We start from the raw sequence: 21,896 nt of genomic DNA on the forward strand, positions 1-21,896 counted from the left end.
TCAAAAGGGGGTATGGATTGTTCAGAAAAGAGTATTTATGCTAAACAGCCACCATTCAAATGCTCTTATCTAGACACTTACTGAAGCAAAGGCTAATTCATACAGATTCAGGAAGATTACCTGATGCTCAGCAGGCTCCTCAAAAATGCAGTCACCAGGAAGATTTTGGATAAGTACATCTGTTATGTGTGTCCCCCAATACGAATATTGGAATATAAGAATTAATGTGGATTTGGATTAATCCGCAGAAGATTTTAGTTCTATTGAAAACAGTTAGTTGAGGGAGACTTGTATGACACCCTTCCTACATATCATGCCACTCAAACGGAAATTTCATCCATGCTGCTCATTACAGCATGCTGAAATTCCTAAGTTTAAAAATTCTTCTTAGCATAAATAAAGTCTGAAAATTCAGATGAAATAACAGGATTCTGAGATGATTTTTTTTTGGTACAGACTTTTTTAAAAAACGGTTGAAGTAACAATAGAAATTGTTTACAAAAGATATGTGAGGGGTTTCTGTATTTTGTGACAAGTATGTCACTGAAGAGAAAGCCAGGTCACAAGCAGAGGGTGGGAGGAGGCATATTGGAGACACCAGGACCCACGGAAGGGACTGAAGAAGGATGTTTGGTTTGACAACCTTGGAACTGGTAAAACAAGGTGCATAAGGTTATACCTTTTATTGGACTAACTTCTGTTGGTGAGAGACAAGCTTTCAGCTTACACAGAGCTCTTTTTTAGATCTGGAAAACCTAATCAGAGTGTCACAGCTAAATGTAAGGTGGAACAAATTGTTTAGCATAAGTAATTAATACACATTTCAAGGGACCATTCAATCTGAAGTCGCCCATTAACACTGCTCCAGTCATAGGAGAAAAGGGGGGCGGAGTTAGCTGGAGTCGGGGGGAGAGGGTGGTTAGCGGGTTATAGATTGTTGTAATAAGCCATAAATCTAGTGTCTCCATTCAGTCCATGAGTTTTAGTGTGTAGCAAAGTTATGAATTTAAGTCCCCAGGTTCGTCTTTTGAAAGTATTGTTCAGGTTTCCTTTGAGGATGAGGACTGATTGGTCAGATATAGAGTGATCACTTTGTGAAAAGTGTTCACCCACAGGTGATAGGATGTTTTTGTCTTTTATCATTTTTCGGTATGAGTTCATTCAAGAGTTTACTGAGTCCAGTTTCATCTACCACCCCACGCTGGAACCCATATAAGAAATTATCTAACAACTACAACCCATACTCAATGGGGACCCCATCTTTAAAGAAATCTTTCCTGAAACCCCACTTCTGGCCTTCAAACTACCCTCCCCCCAACCATAAGTCCTGAGTTTCTAATGTGCCAGGGGGGAGTACCCCAGCCCCCCCTCCCTCCACTCCTTTGCCCAAGGCCCCACCCCCACCTTTCCTTTTCCTGTCCCTGCTCCACCCTACCCCCTTCCCTGAGCATGCCCAGCCCTTGCTCCTCCCTCTTCCCCCGCAGCACCTCCTGCATGCCACAGAACAGCTGATCGCAGCAAGCAGGAGGCGCTGGGGGGAGATGGGGAGGCGCTAATGGGGGCTGCTGGTGGTGCTAAGCACTCACCATTTTTTCTCATGGGTGCTTCAGGGCCAGAGCACCCACAGAGTTGGTGCCTATGCCCCCAACTTTGCCAAGCTCAGCATCAGAAGCAAGCTCCCCACAGACCAGGACACACCAACTCAAAGTGGCATCAGAGCCTACTGGAACAACAGATGCAAAACCTGCAGACCTATCTCCACTGCTACAATGATCAGTACCCCCCACCACACACCTTTCAGGATCCATGAGTCCTACACATACCTATCAAATCACATGATGTACCTCATCCAGGGTACTAAATGCCCCAATAGCAACTATGTGGGTGAAACTAGACAATCACTATGCTCTCAAATGAACTCACACAGGAAAATGATAAAAGACAAAAACACCCTATCACAAAGTGATCGCTCTATATACAGGCCCCAACTTTCCAAAGTGCCTTGGGGTGCTCGACCCCCAGCTCTGCCCCAGGCTCCGCCCACACTCTACCCCTTTCCCCCTTGGGCCCATCTCACCTCTTCTTGCCCCCGCTCCACCTTTGACTCGCCTCTTCCCACCCAGTTTCGCCCCCTCCTCAGTGCGTTGCATCCTCGCTCCTCCCCCCTCCCTCCCTCCCTCCCAAACTCCTGCACACTGCAAAACAGCTGTTCGCAGCGGGCGTCAGGCGCTGGGCGGGGGGGGCACTGATACGCAGGGCCTGCCAGCAGGTGGGAGGCATTGAGAGGGTGGGGGAGAGCTAATAGGGGGCTGCCAGTGGGTGCTGAGCATCCACCATTTTCCCCTGTGGGTATTCCAGCCCCGGAACACCCACAGAGTCGACACCTATGGCTCTATACCTTACCTATCAGTGCTCATCCTCAAAGGAAACCTGCACAGCGCTTTCAAAAAACAAGCCTGGGAGCTTAAATTCACAATTTTACTAGACACTAACAATCCTGGACTGGGTAGAGACACTGGATTTATGGCTTATTACAACATTCTATAACCCACTAACAATGCCACCCCCCAAGCTTTCTTCTCTCCCCCTCACTTCCTTTCTCTTCTATGACTGGTGGCGGTGTTAAAAGCCACTACACCCTGAATGGTCCCTTGAAATATGTGTTAACTACTTATGCTAAACAATCTGTTCCACCTTGTATTTAGCTATGACACTCTGAGTATGTTTCCTAGACATGAAGCAGAGCTGTCTTAAGCTCATAAGCTTGTCTCTCACCAAAAGAAGTGGGTCCAATAAAAGATATTACCTCACCTACCTTGTGTCTCTAATATCCTGAGACCAACATGGCTACAACAACACTGCATACATTGGAACTAGCAAGATATACACCTAACATAACCTCAAACAGCTTGGGCTTGATTGTGCCTCAATGCTCCACTGTGCTTCTGAGGGCAATCCAAAGCTACAATATTCCCACAGAGAAACAGAATACTTTGCAGAACTCTCTGATCTACAGCAGGAGCACATATGCCCCTATTCCCTTTTAAGGTCTGCAGCATACTCATCCCCAAACACATCTCCAGGGCCAACCCTAGGTGTTTCCCTGTTTTGGCAACCCAGGGCAGAGAATATTTTTGATGCCCACCCTGCACTCCCCAGCCAGCCAAGCAAAAACAAAGAAAAGACCCAAAGCCAGTGACTGAGTGGTGTGGCGTCCCCAGGGAACTGCCCTGCTCACCCACCCCCAAGGCTGGCCCTGCACATCTCCCCAGACCTTTTAGAGCATCTTTTATGCCTGGAGGAGTAGTTAGAAAGCAATCACTGTGCTTCCCTTCCATGAGTGCAGGGTCTGCAGTTCTGTCTATCCTTACAAAGGGAGGTAAGGCTCATGGCTCCATCCCCTATTCCAAGTAGTTGTGTAAAGGCCAGGCAGAACTGATGATGCCTTTGTTGGTATGGCTGTGCCCTTTATATGGCTTGACTATTTAGGGCCCAATTCTAACATGCTTACTCAAGTTGATTAGTCTGCATATAGTCCCATTGACATCAATTGGACTATTCACACAGTAAGGTATTACTGGACTTAAGTAAGGATACTTTCGATTTTAAGCTCTTCCAGGCAGCGATCACGTCTTCTCTGTGGTCTGAGACATCTGGCACACTTTTTGGTACAGGATAAATAAATAACAACAGCAACCCTGCCAGAGCCTCTAGATCTTGAACTACCAAACTCATTCTATTTGTGACTTAAGTCAGGTTTTGCACCTAGATCTATAGCGGTATAGGGCAAATGATGTAACCAATGTACCTCCTAGCCCTAGGCATATGTTAATTGTTAACTTCATTCTGCATCTCCATCTCAACTATCTTTATTTTAAGACCCACATTGGTGTGAAATGTAGTAACTATGATGACTGAATTTCATCCACATAGGAACTGTATATATGATGTGGCTGAAAAACTCTTTAGAAATTTTAGTCCAGGTGTTTAGGGCAGCACAGCGACACCTGGAGACATAACAGATCTTGAATGAGACTGTGCTTAGCCCCTGGAGAGAAGGAAAGACAATGATGGACGTGCAGTTGTTGCAGAGCCTCCTTCCTGATCACATACTGGAATGGTAGCCGATAGCTCATTAAGGAGACTATCTGTACCTGAAAGTGAAGATAGCTGGAGTGAAACATGGCGGGATTTGCAAGTGTTAAGAGGCTATGAAGACTGGAATAATTTAGCATGGACAGAAGAGAAAGGAGTGTCTTGATTTATAAACTCTAACTAATGAAGGTCATAAGGCCTCTGTTCAGATGCTCCTTCTTGCTCTATTCCATAAAACAAGAGCAAAAGGATGCAGAACTGAAAGGTATTACATTTAAAACTAATAAAAAGAGATACTTGTTTATGAAGCATATAGTCAACCTGTGAAATTCGTTGCCTCTAAGTTCATGAGATAAATTATTTAATAGCATATTTTAAAATACCAGATACTTGTATAAGATTCGATAATACTTACTGTAATCCTAGATAAAAACAATGATACAATGGATATGAAACCTCAATTTTCCACGTATTTTGTTATGACCAAATCAACTGCAGGATGTTGGAGATGAATTCCTCACAAACAGAGTTCCACAAATATCCTGGTGTATTATGGGGATATTCATGTTTCTTTGAAGCATCTGACATAGGCCACTGCCAGAATCAGATTACTGGATTTGATGGAACAACAGCTTATTTGTGTGTCTTTTACATTCAAAGACACACAGACTGATTCTCCTCTCTTTTACACTGGTTTTACATTGGCGGGAGTCCCCAGACTTCAAAGGACTAAGTGCTGATTTGCACTGATATGAGAAGATAATTAGGCTCCCACAGTGTTTAATGACAATCACAAGGGTTAGATTACTTCTCTATACATGCTGTGCAAGGCAAGGTGGGCGGAGCAGGGGAAGATCCTTACTCTCTCCCCCACATCCATTATGCGCTGTCATAAGGGCTAAGTAATATCTAGTCCAAATCAATACAGTAAGTAAACTTCCATGGAGGTATCTCTGGCAGCCAGAGTGCCTAGTGCAGCTCCTTTGTCAGTTAGGGTCCAATATTACAACAGTGACTCACATTAAAGTAATATCTTACTATAGAAGTAGTTCCACTAATCTTAGCAGACCTGAGGGGGGAGGGATAGCTCAGTGGTTTGAGCATTGGCCTGCTAAACACAGGGTTGTAAAGTCAATCCTTAAGGGGGCCATTTGGGGATTTAGTTCGGGATTGGTCCTGCTTTGAGCAGGGAGTTGGACTAGATGACATCCTGAGGTCCCTTCTAACCCTGATATTCTATGATCATGTATTAAGTCTTTGCCCAAGATGAGTAAGGGTGGCAGAATTGCACACTTAATACTCCAAACACATGGTCCTCAAGCCCCTAAAACTTCCTTAAGAGCACTAGTCTGGGAACGAAGAGACCTGGTTTTAAAATTCCCAGCTCTGCCAGTGCTTTGCGAGATGATCTTAACTTCCCTGTGTCTCAGTTTCCCAATGGGTATAATGATACTGACCTCCTTTGTAAAACACGTTGAGATCTATGGATAAAAAGTTCTATTTAGGGCTAGTTATTGATTTATTTGAATACCAGTTGTGTTTGATCTTTGAGTAATAAATGTCCATATTAGATGTTTTAACTGTGAACTGGAATGAACTGTAGTTTGAATTAAAATGAATTATAAAATATTTATAAAACTTAAGGTATTTATTTGCTTTATTTAGGGTCAAGTTGTATTCAGAAATGGAGAGAGAATGGGAACCATCAAATTTACACAGTTTCAAGGTAGGCTATGGATGTTTATTGCCTTTAATTTACATTATGATCATGTCTGGTACTGCAAACTTGTGTGACTCTGAGTTGTATTTGCCTCAGAATAGCCTGAAGACATACAGCCATTTGAAAATAAATAAACTAAATAAAGGAATATCAAGTAACAAGTGCCCAGAAATAATGGACTTTTCTTTCTCTTTGAGAAAAATTGTATTGTTATACTTTTCTTGCACTAAGCATCACTGAGCACCTAATATTCATCATCAACCAGAGATTTCAAACAAGCAAAGAGCTATTGAAAAGCTGTGCTAAAGAGCAGAAATATTGAGTGTTAAATGCAGTCCTTTCTGAACAACAAGGCAGGTTAGAACTTAGAAAGATGGAATAGTTGTTCTCACCAGTTTTTTTAGTGCAGTTTGTTGTAGCTGTGTTGGTCCTAGGATATTAGAAAGACAAGCTGGATGAGGTAATAATTTTTATTGGACCAACTTCCATCATTTGTCTCTCTCACCAACAGCAGTTGGTCCAGTAAAAGATATTATCTCACCCACCCTGTATCTCAGCTCTTTTAACTCCGTGCTGGCATTCTCTACAGGCTAACCAGTGAGATTTAGCTACAGCCCTGCACTGGGAGGACAGTTCAGGAGACAATCTCCCCCAGGGAGGCAGAACACCTGTTGGAGAGTCTCAGGGATAGATTCACAAAAGGACTTGAGCACCTCGCTGCCACTTTAGGCACCTAAATCCTAGAATCAGGCCCCACTAGGAGTCACAAAACCCCCACTTAGCTGCCCCCTAGCTCTGTAGGCACCTAAAATTGCTCAGCTTCAGCCCCTGAATTTTTGCATAAAAGCTTTTTGTCATAGATTCCAAGGCCAGAAGGGACCATGATGATCATCTAGTCTGAGTTCCTGTATAACACAGGCCATAAAACTTCCCCAAAATAATTCCTAAAGCATGTATTTTTTAAAAAAAAAATCCAAACTTGATTTAAAAATTGTCAGTTATGGAGAATCCAGCATGACCCTGGGTAAATTGTTCCAATGATTCCAAAAGTTCCCTAGACACCTACATTCCTGCCTCTGAGCATGCAAACTGCAGCCCCACGCCAGGGCTCTGGACACCAAAGCCCAAGAGCAATGCACGAACCAGGGGAACAGGGGCATTCCTCCGCCAAACTTACCTGCAGAACCCAATCCAGTAAGTGTGTTTACACCTCATCTACCAGAACAGGTCCCTATAGTTGAATTCACATAAAAAACAGCCAGAGGAGGACAACCTCCCTCCAACTTCTAGCCCAGTGGTTTGGATACTCACGTGAGATGTGGAAGCCCCCCCTCCACCTGAGGGGGAAAAGGGGTTTGAAATGGGACCTGCAACTTCTTAGGTGAGTGCCCTAAGCACTGGGCTATGCTCCCTCACTCTCTCCTATTGAAGCTGTTCCATTGTGGATAATAAATAAAACAAAATCGTTAGAGCAAGGAGATTGGATCCTCGCTCTCCTACATGAGTACTCTAATCACCAGGCTACAGTGTCATTCTCATGCTTGCTCTCTTTCTCTCTATCCCAGTGATTCCTTCATTATTTATCCACAGTGAAACAGCTTCACCAGGAGAGACTGAGAGAACCACATATCAGAATATCCCTAACTCTGTGGTTAGGACATTCAACTGAGAGGTAGTAGATTCTCAGCTCAAATTCCTTCTTTTCCTCAGGTGGCAGAGGGATTTGACCAGGGTGTCTCCCAGATCCCTGAACACTGAGCGAAGAGTTATGAGGGACCTAGTCATTCTCCTGCGCCTTATCCACCCCCCAGATGCTTCTTGCTAAAACAGCACAGGTGCTTATGTAACCCACACACCTTCTGGATGTGGTGGTCTGTCCCATCTAGTGGCACTGAGACCACTTAGAGACAGAGAGATAAAATGAGTCTTCTCTACAGCCTTAGCTAACAGTCAGTTGGCTTTTAGCTCATGTAGTAGAGGCTCATGCTTTAACTTCCCGAGGTCCCTGGTTTGATGCCGCCTGCCACCGACAGGGTCTGTCGGTGTTACACTTAACTGCAAGAAGGGATTTGCAGCTGAGAATCCAAGCAGAGTTAGATGCCTCTGTTCAGATGCCTGTCTCTGAGAGGAGTGGGACTTAGTACACACCTATCAGCTTGGCATCTCCCGTTGGCTTTTTTAGATGAAGCACTGTTTAGTCGCCTGGCTTTTGTGACTGCTGTTCTCCCCATTCATTGTACAGGGGGCCTCGGCACTGAACTCAGGTGATTTTCTAGGCACCTAAAAGTTATGCATGACAATGCTGGTCATCATCATATCCAAGTTCCTTTGTGAATCTAGCCCTCAGTGTACAGGCATACACGCTGCTATATGTGAGGCAATGAGTCATTGCTGTGCTAGGCTCCAGCCAATCCACAAGCCAGGAGCTGGTGTGATGACTCTCCAGGCAGGTATATACGTCTCACAGGTAAAACAGCAGCTCAGGCTGCCTAATGTCACTTCATGACTTGGACCCCTCCCCTGCCTGATAGGGGTGACCCACTCCACAGGCCTTAGCCTGCTCCTGCCTTGCTCCCACTCTAGCCTTGTTTCCAACCCTGCTCCTGCTCTAGCTTCCAGCCCTACTATTGCTTTATTGAGAGCCTGCTGTTTATTCCAGTGCTGCTCTTTGGTTCTGGCTCCTGGCCGGGCTGCCACCACACTGACCACTGACCCAACTGCCATCACTCCAGCCACCAGCTCTGATCCTCCACATCTCAGTTTCTGAACGATACCCCTTCATGGAGTGCAGCCTATTCCCCCAATGTGACTGTCCGATTCTGCTGGATCCTTTCAAGCTGAGGGCCTCCTGGGGAGAAGCATCTCAGTAGCATAAGGGCAATAGCATAGCAAACTAACCCCACCCTCACTCCCTCCTCCCTACCCCAACGAGTCAAAGCTGTGTAAGGGGACTAGCTATGATCTGGCGCTATATCATCATATAGTACAGCTAGTTGCAACACTGTCTATGTATAAATAACATGTCATACTTTTGATCTGTGGTATCTAGTGCAATGAATATTCTGATATACCCAGTTTATAGTGAGGGTGAGGCTCAGGTGGGCCATGGCTGCATAAGATGATGGTTTTCTGAGGACAGTGGTGAGACGATAGCTAGCAAATCCCTTTCAAATAATGCTTAGGAAAGAAAGAGTGACATTCTCACCAAGTTTAGAAGACTATTCCAAATGTAATTCTGCTGGTCAATGTGGCAAAGTCTTGTCCTTCAAGCAGTAGGTCTATGCAATATAGGAATTAACTCTCAACTCTACCTTTGAATGGGTCTGTTACCCATAATAACCATTTGCACCTTTCATGACAGCAACCATTTTTTCAAACTGGTCATGCTATCACACTTTGGACTGACACTGTTAGCTAAACTTACCTTCCCACAAACATTTCCACCCTGTTAAAACCTGCCAACAAGGATCACCCCCCTCCCCCCCGGGACATGACAACATTTTTTTCCTCAACATTAATGATAAAGAAATGCTGATTTTCTTCAGGCAGCTCTTGATTTCTGGGTTGACAGCCAAGAGAAAAGAAATATAAAAGTAGTGCCAATGGGTTTTGATTAGAGTTGGTTAATCCTCAGAAACTTGGAGGGTTCTGTATGGATTATGCTTGGAGACAGCTGAGCCCCAACTGTATGCAGGAAAGAAGGATATGTGAAGGATCCTCTCTGTATGGAGACCTTAAGAGTATGGAGTCCGAGGAGAAGGAAAAGGATATTTCTTAAGAACTGGTTTAGAGAAGCTGGTGAAGTTCTGGCCATATTTTTTTTTAATAACATTGTTTTATCTTAAGAATTCTTGGATTTTTAAAGTTAAACTTAAGCAATTACCTTCATTTTTCACCATCAATGATATTTAATATGCAAAGGTTCTGCTGTATACTCAGATGCTCTGTATTCAAATTATTTTTAGCCAGTCAGGACCCAGGAGTCAAAGGTGACCATTTTACAATTCTTGGCAAGCACTGGATTTCTGTCTCAGAGATCATTCAATTCTACATCCTTGGGTGGTCATTAACCAATTTTTTTGTAGCACAGCTCATTTAACTATAACATAGGTCCATGTAGACATGCAGTTTGTTTACTGCTTTAGGGAAAAAAAGGCTAGATTAAATCAAATGCAAATGCTATTTATTTAGCACATTTATATTCAATTCTCAATTGCTTGTGTCCCTTCCTTAGTAACTTTGCAAATGGAGTGCAGGAGTCAGTGTATAGAATTTAAATAAGGAAAAAATGTGTTATTTTAACTGAGAAGAGGCTGGCTAGCTTGCTATAAATGACCCCCAAACCATCAGCAAACAGATTTGTTTCTCTTTTTTATTATACACTCAATATTACAGTATATCAATACAAATCCACAGGATTAGATATCTTCTACTAAAGATATTAAAAAGTTGGTCAAGAAGCTCTCTGAAGGTTAATTTTAGTGCCAGTGTTTAAAAAGGGTAAATGGGTTATCCTGGATAATTATATACCTGTTAACTTGACAGATCCTGGGCAAAATAAAATTGATCCACTGAGACTCAATCATTAAAGAATTAAATTTTGCGAATATAATTAATGCCAATCACCATGACTGTGTGGAAAATTGATCTAACTGAATATTTTTTTTAAAGTGGGATTACAAATTTGGTTGATAAGTTAAATTTTGATGTTATATACTTGGACTTCTGTAGGGCATTGGACTCAGTACCACAGAACATTCATATTAAAAATGAGCACCATACAAAATCAATATAGCACATATTAATGGATGAGTAGCTAGCTAACTTATAGATCACAAAACATAGTTGTTAGAGTGGAATCATCAGTTAATTAGTACACTTCTTATGAGATGCCACAGGGATTGTTTCTTGGCCTCTGCTTTTTCTTAGTGACCTGGGAGAAAATACACAGTGTTTGCAGGTGAAGTTTGTAGAAGACACAAAGACTTATATGTGATCTGGGTCACTTGATAAATGGGACTGTTGGGGGCACACTTACTGTTATAACACCCTCTTGCATCAGTGCATGATATTGCCATTATCCTCAGCTCCCATGCCTACTGTGGGCCATCTACCAAGACACATACATGCTTAAACCCCTTCAGGGGTATCCCAAAGGTCCAACTGAAAGTTCACAAAACATCCCAACACAAGAGATCCTTCAGTTGCCCCTCTGGGCTATTCCTCAGCCCATCCTTTGGGGTCAGTCCTTAGTCCCACCCTGGGCTCAATATTTCTTATGTTGGGCTTGCAGGCCCCTTCCTTATGAACTAGAAGGGGAACCCACACCATGTATTAAGCAGCTAGATGTGCAGCTTCAGACATGCTGCTGTTTCCCTAGGCTACTCCCTACTTCTGTGCCCCCTTATGCTGCTTTTCCACAGCCTGTGCTTAGTACAACCTCCATTTGGTTCTCAGGCCTCTGGCTTCTCTTTTCTCTAATGGACTAATTCATCTTCCACCCCTCTTGGGCTCCACTGAAATGCTTTTAATAACCCTACCTCAGAGCCTCCCCCCAGGAGCCTAACCTGCTGCTGCAGCAGAGTTCTTCCTCTGTTGCTTCTGGTCTTAGCAGGTTTTCCCTCACTGCCTCTTTGCCCTAGGAACTCTGACAGCTTCCTCAGGGATCTCGCTGCTTCTTGTCAGCTTTAGTTCAGGGCTTCCCCCAGAGGAGCCTATGCTGCTCCTTGTTTGTCCTCCTACCCTATCTTTGGGCTTCCACCAGCTCCCTATATTTCTCTCTACAGGAGAGTCCTGTCTTCTCTAGACTCTTCCTAGGGAGATAGAACTCTCCTACTCCAATCTTCTACTCTCAGGAGAGTTTCCTCATCTCATCATAAGGTCTAAGTGCCTAATGAGTCCTTAGCTAGCTCCACCCCTATTCCTTCAGGAGGTAATTAGTTATTCACCCTAGGGGGCAGAGCATGACTGGATATTTTTTCTGCTTTAAGCAGGTGATGGGAGTCACTGCATCACAGGGACACATTCAGACAATATATGTTTTAGAACAGAAAATACAAGGTAATACATCTAGGAACCAAGAATATAGACCATGCTTCCAGGATGCAGTAACTCTGAAAGGGCCTTAGGGGCCCTGGTAGATAAATAAACTGAACATAAGTTCCTAGTGCAATGTGGTGGCTAAGAGGGTTAAATGTGATCCCTGAAATATATTAAGGGAAATAAGACAGAATAGAGAGGCTGTACTGTCTTTGTAAATGGCTCTACCAGAAGTTGTGGACTTGATGCAAGAATTACTGTGTGAACTTGTATGGCCTGTGTTATCAGGCTAGATGATTCTAATGGTTCCTTCTGGCCTTAAAATCTATGAAAGCATACAAGTTACAATTGAAATAGTTCAGCCTTGGGGTGACTAAGGAGGGATTACCTTGGTCAGGTCTGCAGCTGAAGTGAATGCTGAAGTCTTTTGACCAGCTAGAGATGAAAAAGGTATTCCTGGCAACTGCTGCTATGTCGACATCAAGGAGCAGTCAAGCTTGCAAGAACACTTAGAAGTTGCAGATCACTTTGATGACACAGCAGACTGTGGGAGCAGATATCTGCTAGTCTTCTGTCCACCAGCATCATTACTATCTTATCTGGATGAAGCCTCAGCCATTTCTTTCACGCAGCTTCCTATTTCTGCCAGGGCACCAGACAAGCAAGAAAACTGCTGTGCTAAGGTAGGTTGAAAATGAGATGTAAAGCTGAATATTATCAGAATATTGTTGAAATTGTAGACCACATCTCCTACAGGCAAGAGCAGAGAGTGCCTTTGAGGAGAATGAGCCATTAGCCATATGTGATCTCTATGAGAACAAAGAATAGAGCCACTTAAACGACTCTGTCTACCTCAGCTTGGCCCCATAGTCACGTAAATAGTACCTTAAGTTTGATGATATTGAAGGTTACTGTAAAGGTTAAGCAAGGATCAGAACAAGGCTTGTTGAAAAGTTTCCAGCATCTTGGCCTCCCACAGAAAGGCATTCATGACTTCAATCACTAAGAGTATGGCTACACTGCAATAAAACACCTGCAGCTGGCTTACATCATCAGAATTAGCGTCTATATGTCTCCAATGCTGTGTGATCAGATTCAAGCTCATGAGGCTATAACATTTCAGTGTAGATGTTTGGGCTCAGGCTGGAGCCTGGGCTCTGGGACCCTGAGCCAAACTCAGCTGACATGGGCCAGCGGTGGGTGTTTTGTTGCACTGTAGACATACCTTAAAAAGCCCAAATAATCTCCCTGGGTTCAACCAGCCAAAAAGGGGAGGATCTATCTCACTGTTGATTGCATGTACATTTGAATCCTAGGACTGTGAAACTAGATTAAATAGAGTCAAGACAGGTCACCTGTTTCCTCCTGGACTGGTATTGCTGCTGTGCATCCCATAAAATTTCTACAAATCCAGTTGGTCATCTCCAGGATGTAGAATGAGAATTCCTCATAGCTGGAAACATTTACTACAGGTTTTTTGAGGAGACAGACTATTAATCAAGTGGCCCATTACATTCAACAATTCTGATAATTAAGACATTAAGATTCTATAAAAGAGGAAACAAAAGATTCCATCTCACTTGCAAGGCCCTAATTCCTTTCCCCTATGGCTTTGTCTACAGTACGAACCATTTAGCGACACAGCTGTGCCTCTACAGCCATGCTGCTAAAAGGCACACGAGGTAGCTGCTGTTTGTCGGCAGGAGAGAGCTCTCCTGCCGACAAAAAAATTCCACCCCCAATGAGCGGCAGCAGCTTTGTTGGCAGGAGAGCGTTCCTCCCGACAAAGCCACTGTTCACGCCAGCACTTTTCATTGGTAAAACTTTTGTCGTTCGTGTGTGTGTGTGTTTTAACACCTCTGAACGACAAAAGTTTTGCCGATGAAGTTCCAGTGTAGACAGAGCCTATGAGTACCAGTTGATGGGGCTGTACTTGTACCACATACAGAAATCCATATGAGGATTAGACCACATGCGGGCAGTGTACACTGACAATTAAATCAGATGCTCTGATCTCATTGCCTTGACTCTTTTGGGTAGGATGTGATTATCCCCAAGATCAACTGGTTTTCTCTGAAGAAGAGGAAGTGCCTGTTCCCTCCACCCATCCCAGCTGCTGGTATCTACAGGGGGTATGGGAGTTATGGATTTCTGTCCTGCCTCCATTATTCCTGGGTTCTGAGGGTTTGGGGTGCTTTATCCCACCTCTACCATAACAGAATTGCTGAAAGAACTTCTGGTACTTCTCCCCTGACTTTCTGGCTGGTTATAGCCTGGCTGATTCCTGTTCCATTTTGTTTCCATAAGGGAGGCCTGGGCTGTTCTCAGAAGTTACCAGCAGATGGGAGAGTTTAGGATATCTGTTCAGGGACTATACAAAAAAACATTTTTAGGAGAGCTTTATTTTAAATTAGTCCCCTATTGGGATCTAACTATGCCTGACCTTCATATTTGTACAAGGGCCACAAAAAATGATGCCAGCTAACTTTAAATAAATGAGAAACTTTTTTTCTAGATATCCAGTATTTAATGTATAATTAATTTTTCCTTCTCATGAACATATAGAGTGTATATCAAACAAATGGTGTCTCTTTACAGTACTCTTGCTGTGCAGTTTTTTCATAAGCCTTGTCTACTCTGAGGAAAGGAGGTGTGTTTAGTAAATGTGTTAACCAACACATGGTAATTAATGTGTTTTTAAAACAGCACAAGCACCTGCGGAAGACAAAACCAGGGATGTTTAAAAATATGTTCACTCTTCATTGTCTATGTCTACATTAGGTGGTAAGTTGTATTTAAAAACATGTTAATTAACATTTGTTTAACTAACACATTTCCTAAACACACTTCATTTTCTCAGTGCAGGCAGGTTCATGTTGCTTTGTTCTTGCCCTTAGGCTCCACTTTGATCAGTGACAGGCATAGCTACCACAGTCACTAAGCTATTAGCACTTCTAAAATCAGGAATGTAAAATATTTTTGATCCTCTGAGCTGCCACTTAGCCAAGTCAATCTCCACTGTAACTTTACCAGCAGAATTGAATCTATGGTGCAACTGCTGTTATCATTCAACAATTCTATTTCAGACTTCGGAATCATATGAGACAGGCTCTAAGGTCACTAAGAATAGGTTCATAGCTGTTTGAATATAGTGAAACCTGTAAGACATCACCCTTAATGAGCATATTCTGGTCTTAAGACAACATCCTGCCTAGTTATATATTTGTAGTAGTCCTGTGAAGATAAATTATGGTAATTAATATTTGTGAAGCACTCAGCTACCATAGTGATGAACACCATACAAAAGCATATGAGAAAATTAAAAATGGTCTTTAAAATATAGTTTGAATAGTGTGCAGTAAATAAGGCATTTAACTATGAGTATAAAATAAAATATTGAATAGCTGTTCATTAATTGAGGATCATTCATACTGTACACTGAATGAGGTAGGATTCCTATGGGAAAAAAAGATTATGTGCATACTTGTCCATATGCACAAGAGGGCTGAAATAATGTTGTAGAGACCACCCTATTTCTGTCATTTCCCAGCTTTCAGTACTTGACATTGCAGCCTTGATGAAGTTCTTTTAATGTAGTTTTGTGTGTGTGTGACATATATGCAATTTATCAGAACTCCATTCCATTTAAACATGTAATTAGTTTGTGATTACTGGTTTAGCAATGAATTCTTCTGTATTTGTAATAAAAAGGTCCTATATAGAATTAGCCCAAGTGTAATACTTTGTGTTAGAAAATTATAATCTATACCTTTTAGAAATGCCAAGTAAGTTTTATTAGTGGCAGCATGTGACCTCCAACATATATCCCCTAGATTGAAATCCCTTTTGATAACACAATTTTTCCTTTCTCCATATTATCGGAGATGTTCAGTCTGGTTTGGTGGGTGTACAAAACCTCCAGTAACACCCCATCTTTCAGTTTATCATTTAGAACAGTGATTTTCAACTTATGGTTCACAGACCTCTTGGGGTCCATAGATATGTTTAAAATTTCCAAAGGAGTCCGCACCTCCATTCGAAATTTTTTACAGGTCCGCAAATGAAAAAAGGTTGAAAACCACTGATTTAGAACATTGTCCATAAGTATTCCAGGTCCTGATTTTCTGAAATGTCAGTGCAGACCATGCTTTCCTTCCTAAATAGAGTGTAGCCACTGATTTTAATATTCATATTATGTAAATCATTCGATCATGTTTCAATAATACCAATTTTGGCAAATTTCTTTTAATACGTGACCATTATTAATTCCAGTGCTTTTGTCACCTCTAGACAGCCTTTGAAATTAGCTTGACATGGGGTACACCTACAATTCCTTGAGGTAAACTGTTTACGTGTGGTTTAGGAGATAACAGATTATTTGCTTTTGTCCACATCACAGTTAATAGCACAAATCGATATTGGATATATTATATATGCCCCCATCACTACCTCCCAGAAGCTATCAACTTGGTGGCTTTGTTTGCAGATCCACCAAGATTTTCTTTTAAGAAATGTACATAATTTAAACATAAGTTTACGATACACTTTCTGTATGCCGTATCTGCTAGCAACAATAGTCTTCCCTCAGTCTGTTATTCCTGTTGTAATCTGCTCCACTGGAATTATGTATTGGTGTATTTATTGATAATTCTTCTTTATGCATACATAGACTATTGTATTCAGATATGAGCACTAAGCAGTTAAAAACCTGACAAATTGAAGGAAATGCAGAGATGAGCACCAAAAATGCTTAGGAATCCATCAGAATTTATTTATGTAGAAAGATTAGAAGGATTAAAAATCGATAATTTGCCAAAGTTATGACCAAATTTTAACATGAGGCATTTTAAGGATATAAACCCCAACAACAGAGAGGAATTACTCAGTGGTATTAAGCAATATACAGTAAGTAGGAGGAATGAGATGAGAGGGGTGTATAGGGAAAGAAAAGAAAGGTATGTAGGGAGCAGGAGGGGAGCTACCTGTATGCAAAATGGAGGAGACCTATTTAAGTGCATGTGAGAATTTTTGTAGAGGAAGAAAACATACGTGAAGGTAGGATTGTCTGGGTTGAGCAAAAATCCCTAATGTAGCAAGCACAGGTATGAAAGAAATTGCTGATTTACAGCATGTAAGGCAGACTCTAAATAATAAACATTCCTAGCTACCTTTTCAAGACTCACTTTTCTTCACCCTAGATTCTAAGGTGCTAAGTTTTATAGAAACCAATTTCACCATTTTATACTAAAACTATATACTTTACTAAAGGATTGTTTAAACACGAAGGCAAAGAAATCAAATAAAAAGTTATAGGCAATAATAAAGGAAACATGGAAAATGATTAATAGGAATTCCACAAAAGTTACTCTCCAACAAGATTGGTATGAATTCAGTTCCAAATAATTAACACAATTTATTTTCCCCAGTAATCAAATGATGTACAAGAAACATCGGAAAAGAACTTTGTCTGTGTGACTTGGAAACTTCCTGTTTTTGAGAAATAGTGGATGCACATTTTCTGTACTTTCACTCAAAATTTTTCCTATTTCAGAATTAGTTATTTTAAGGAATGCCTCCTCTTACATGGTGCCTAATGCTGCCATATTTTCACAGAACAGCCAGATACAACTCACTCCCTATTTGTCTGGTTTCTTTTTGTTGTTGTTAGGAGAGAGGCAGTGTAAAGGAAAGCACAAGGGCTGCAGAATCTCTCTACTCTGTCTCTCCCTAACCTGCTCCTTCTATGAACAGTGCCAGGGCAATTCCATGCCTTTAGAATTTAGGACAGGAGCATTTGGCCTATATGTAGTAGTGTGGTATGGAAGAAACTGTCACTAGTAAAATTATGAGGGTGGGTGAAAAATGCTCATGACAAGGATATCGTTTCTCCAGTTATATTGTCATGGAAAAATATATTTGTTTGATGTAGTTAAATATTAAGAAGATAATCGATTGTAATGATGCTAGGCTTAATTCTTAGTTAAAAAGGAAACAAAACAGCTGAAACTCATTTAAGAAAAGAAGGGGAAAGAAGTTTTACAGAGAGATAAGAAACTTTCTAGTTCACTGGCGGGCTGTGGATTTATTTTTTGGAGATACAGCACTTTGACCCAGTAAATGTAGAGGCAGCTCAATAAAAAATGTTAGCATGTAAACCTCTTTGTGTAGCTGGGAACTGAGATGCTAAGGAGGGGTTAGGAAGGGAACATGCTTCTCAGCATGAGAAGACAGATATGCACTAATTCTGCTCGAGGAAGCATGCAAAAAATAGCAGTGTAGCCAGGGATGGCATGGGCGGTGATTGGGGCTACCATCCAAGTACATAGTTAGGGGGTGTGGATGGTTTGTACTCAGGCTGTGGGTTTGTACTCAGGTGGCCAGCCTGTGCCCACCTGTGCTCCCAGCTGCAGTGTAGACATACTCTTAGAGAACCACTCCGAAGACCTAATGGAATGGAGTCTTACAAGGAGGTTATCTGATAAGATTTCATTCCTTTATCGTCCTATTCAGTTGTGGAATAATAGCTGACACTACAAGCATACAGGAACACACACACAATGAGGGTGGTGTTTCAGTACCTCTGTGTTGTAGGAGGGAGGTCTGTTACAGGGAAAAGGACTGATGGTAAAACTGAAGACAAATGTGGTAAAGATGTATTGTTTACTGCTCAAGAAATCTAAGATGGTTCACTAAAATGCTGTTTTGTATTGTAAGGATCCATGCGGGTACTAATGCTGGAATTCTGGAAATATTTTTCATTTAGAGATTTCCAGTTTCCACGGTCACAGCAGAGATACTGTTACTGTAGGGCTGGCTTACTTATAAAGTGCATGAGCAGACTCAATTGCTCTCCAGTTTTGCCACTCCTTGTTTTTGCCACCATGACACAGTTTGCATTTGTTCTGTCATTCTAAAATGCAAATCTCATTTCAAACCAGAGCTAACCACACAGTCAGTGTATTGGCACCTCATTCACTAAAATGACATTTTAGTTCCCATAAAAACAATCTGTTTAAATACATCATCACTAAAGTCTTGTACAGAAGTTACAGAAGATTGAGTCTGTAAACATGTTTAGTGGGAAATGAGCATATGTAATAACTAACCATGTTAGAGGCAAGAAAAAAAAAAGTGTTTTGTTTCTCAAATTAAGTTGCTGATTTTTTAGCCCTGAATAACTCTCGTAGATGTCAATGTATGACTTACATTACATTGCTTAAGATAATTGTAATAGGCTGGCAGTGTTACCTGAAACACCCCATCCTGGTCACAAGTGTTAATCTTAAAGGAGGAACATTTAAATGGGTTTTGCTGACTAACATAGATGACTCTTTACCCCACTTGGACTGGGGGAGGATTAACTCTCTAAGGCAGAAGGTCTCTACGGGTCCTAAGGAAATCTGAGGCGAAAGCTTGAACTCTACTTTGTTAATTGATTTGTTGACTGTTGATTAATAAAGCCAAATTGCCTGAAAGAGAGGAGTTTGGACTTCACATAGTACATGGGCTGTGTTTTTAGGGCTGGTTAGGAAAGATGTTTGCTTACAACATTGTCAATCTTAATACAAGGGAATTTTTTTTAAGTGATACAAGTTAGTACCTCTATCTCCAGAGAACTGATTTGACCAAAGATAACTTAATAGCACATTTACTGTTAAAATTATTGCCAAAATGAAGAATGCACCAAATAAATATTGCATTTGTTTAGTGTATTACAACTGTAAGAGATAGGGTCAGACATAGGAATAGTGGGTTGCAGGAAGTACATAGAGACGAAGAACTCCTGCACAAAGGTTTGTTGTTTGTTTTGGGGGATTAATTTTTTTTGGAGGGTTGGCAAGCTGTTAACTCTTTGTGCAGTGAGCTAGCCTTCTCCTGGATAGGTAAACTCTCTGCACATCCAGGACATGTGAGTTCTCCAGGTCTTAGTTGACTCAAAGTGTCTTGTATAGTTTTGTCTGGATAAGCCTGGATTTAGGAGCATATGTGATTTATAATGTTAATGTCTTTATATTGGGCCAGATTGGGGCTGGATATGCACAACTGGGCCGGGTTATAAATCCTTCCTACAACACCAGACACTTGAACAGCCTCCCTGCATCTCCAGTGAAAATAGGGGGAATGGGTGGGGCCTTAATTGCTCCCCCTGTGCACCAGCCAGCATGGGACATGAGGGTAGAAATCTGCTACTGATATGGATCAGTAGTTGACTACCATCCACAGGAGCAGAAAGGAAATTGTACTCTTCCCTGGGATGCTCTTGAGACAGCATGGCCACACACCACCTCTTACACAGGAAAGACTGGGTAATCTAGCCCTTAGAACTATATTTTGCCACCTATTACCAAAGCATCTGGGTGTTTTGCATCAATAAGCAATTGTAAATCAGAGTATAACAGCTGCCTATTTATTAATAAAAGTCCCTGCTATTTGAAAAGGTCAATAATAAGCCTGGTGAAACAAACACTTGTATAGTCTGCCATGAAGCTTGTTAAAGTGGTAAACTGAGACTGCCAAAGGGAGGAGATTATAGAGCACTTACAATGCAGGCTACTTTATTGGCATATTTTTAAAAGAACTGGAAGTGTTATCCACGTGAAAGATCAAATCCAGGAGTCCTTATTCAGGTGAGTAACTCCCTTAGCTTCAGGGGCTGCTTCTGCAACCTTTGCTTCCATGATCAGGCCCTAAGTGAACTAGCTCTGTTGTGACAATGTCTCATATTCAGAAATATTGATCATTCTTATAGGCTCCTGAAAATGAGGCCTGTGCTTCTTTTCTTCATAAAAATAAATAAATAGAGGCTCCCTGCACAGAGCACTAGACACTAAGCCTTTCCTGTCATTCTGGCCCTTCAAAAGGTCAGTGTAAAAATTGTTATAATACAAAGTGATTTTAACCTGACTTTGCTAATGTGACATTTGGAGCATGGTTGTAACAGTGTGATGTGACAGCAGGCAAACATTGGGATTTATTGGCAAATGGCATGGGGTCTGACCGTAAGGAGGAAGTTATTCACTGATTTATCATTTTAGGCTTTCCCATCCAAATGTCAAAGCAAATAAAAAGCCCACAAAGTATGAATTACAAACTGCTATAAGTGTATCAAAATGCATTAACTGCACATGATTTTTCTGAGTTTCTAGGAAGGATCAAGAATACACTAGAAGTTTTGAAATTACAGGGATACCCACATACAAAAAATGTTTTATAGTCTATAAGGCTGCAGATACATCAAATCCCTGATGACCTAACTGTGAATTACCATAAACAGTTGAACCACTATTGGTTTTTTAAAAGCGACAGTCTTGTGGCACCTTATAGACTAACAGACATATTGGAGCATAAGCTTTCATGGACATGCGTCTGACGAAGTGGGTATTCACCCACGAAAGCTTATGCTCCAATACATCTGTTAGTTCATAAGGTGCCATAGGGCTCTTTGTCACTTTTTACAGATCAGCCTAACACGGCTACCCCTCTGATATTATGGGTTTGTTGTGCAGGTTCAGTGAATGCAGCTGACCACTATGTGAGGCTTGTGGAAACCAATGAGTTAGTGTTAGCTCATAATGCATTTGAGTGCCAACCCAAGGGAGGATAACAACTTGCAGAACAAAGATTGTATTGGTGCATAGTTGTAATGGGCCTATGGTTCTGCAAAATAAGAACATTTAACTCTCAGGAAGCCTAGAAAGGCTCAAGTTGCTTTAAGCCTGTTGGGAGGGTTTTGTGATGGCAATGACTGGCATGTGTTCCCCAAACTATGGGCCTGGTCCAAAGTCCATTGAAGTCTTTGGAAAGATTCCCATTGAATTCAGTGGGTTTTGGATTAGGCCTTATTTGCAAGGCTGTGAGCCCATGTATACCTAGTGCTCTAAGTGTCCTGCAAAATTCAGCATTTGAGCATAACATCCAGTCTCTGTTTGTGAGTATAATATTCTACTGGCCATGTGATAGCTCCCATGCCCTGGCAACCTTACCTTTCTTGATCATATTTAATAGCTCCTGAAATCAAACTTTAATCAACTACATTTCTATT

At 41.6% G+C, this 21,896-nt stretch overlaps 1 protein-coding gene across 1 annotated transcript in view; it reads left to right on the forward strand.

Moving 5' to 3' along the window:
• GABBR2 (gamma-aminobutyric acid type B receptor subunit 2) overlaps window positions 1-21,896 on the forward strand; it is an 847,514-nt gene that overhangs the window by 509,523 nt on the left and 316,095 nt on the right. Inside the window, exon 8 of the mRNA XM_054020335.1 lies at window positions 5,761-5,821. Within this exon, the coding sequence (XP_053876310.1) occupies window positions 5,761-5,821 (61 nt within the window). The remainder of the gene's footprint in view (window positions 1-5,760; window positions 5,822-21,896) is intronic.

This window comes from Malaclemys terrapin, chromosome 2 (assembly GCF_027887155.1).
Source record: "Malaclemys terrapin pileata isolate rMalTer1 chromosome 2, rMalTer1.hap1, whole genome shotgun sequence".
Classification (NCBI taxonomy): Eukaryota; Metazoa; Chordata; order Testudines; family Emydidae; genus Malaclemys; species Malaclemys terrapin.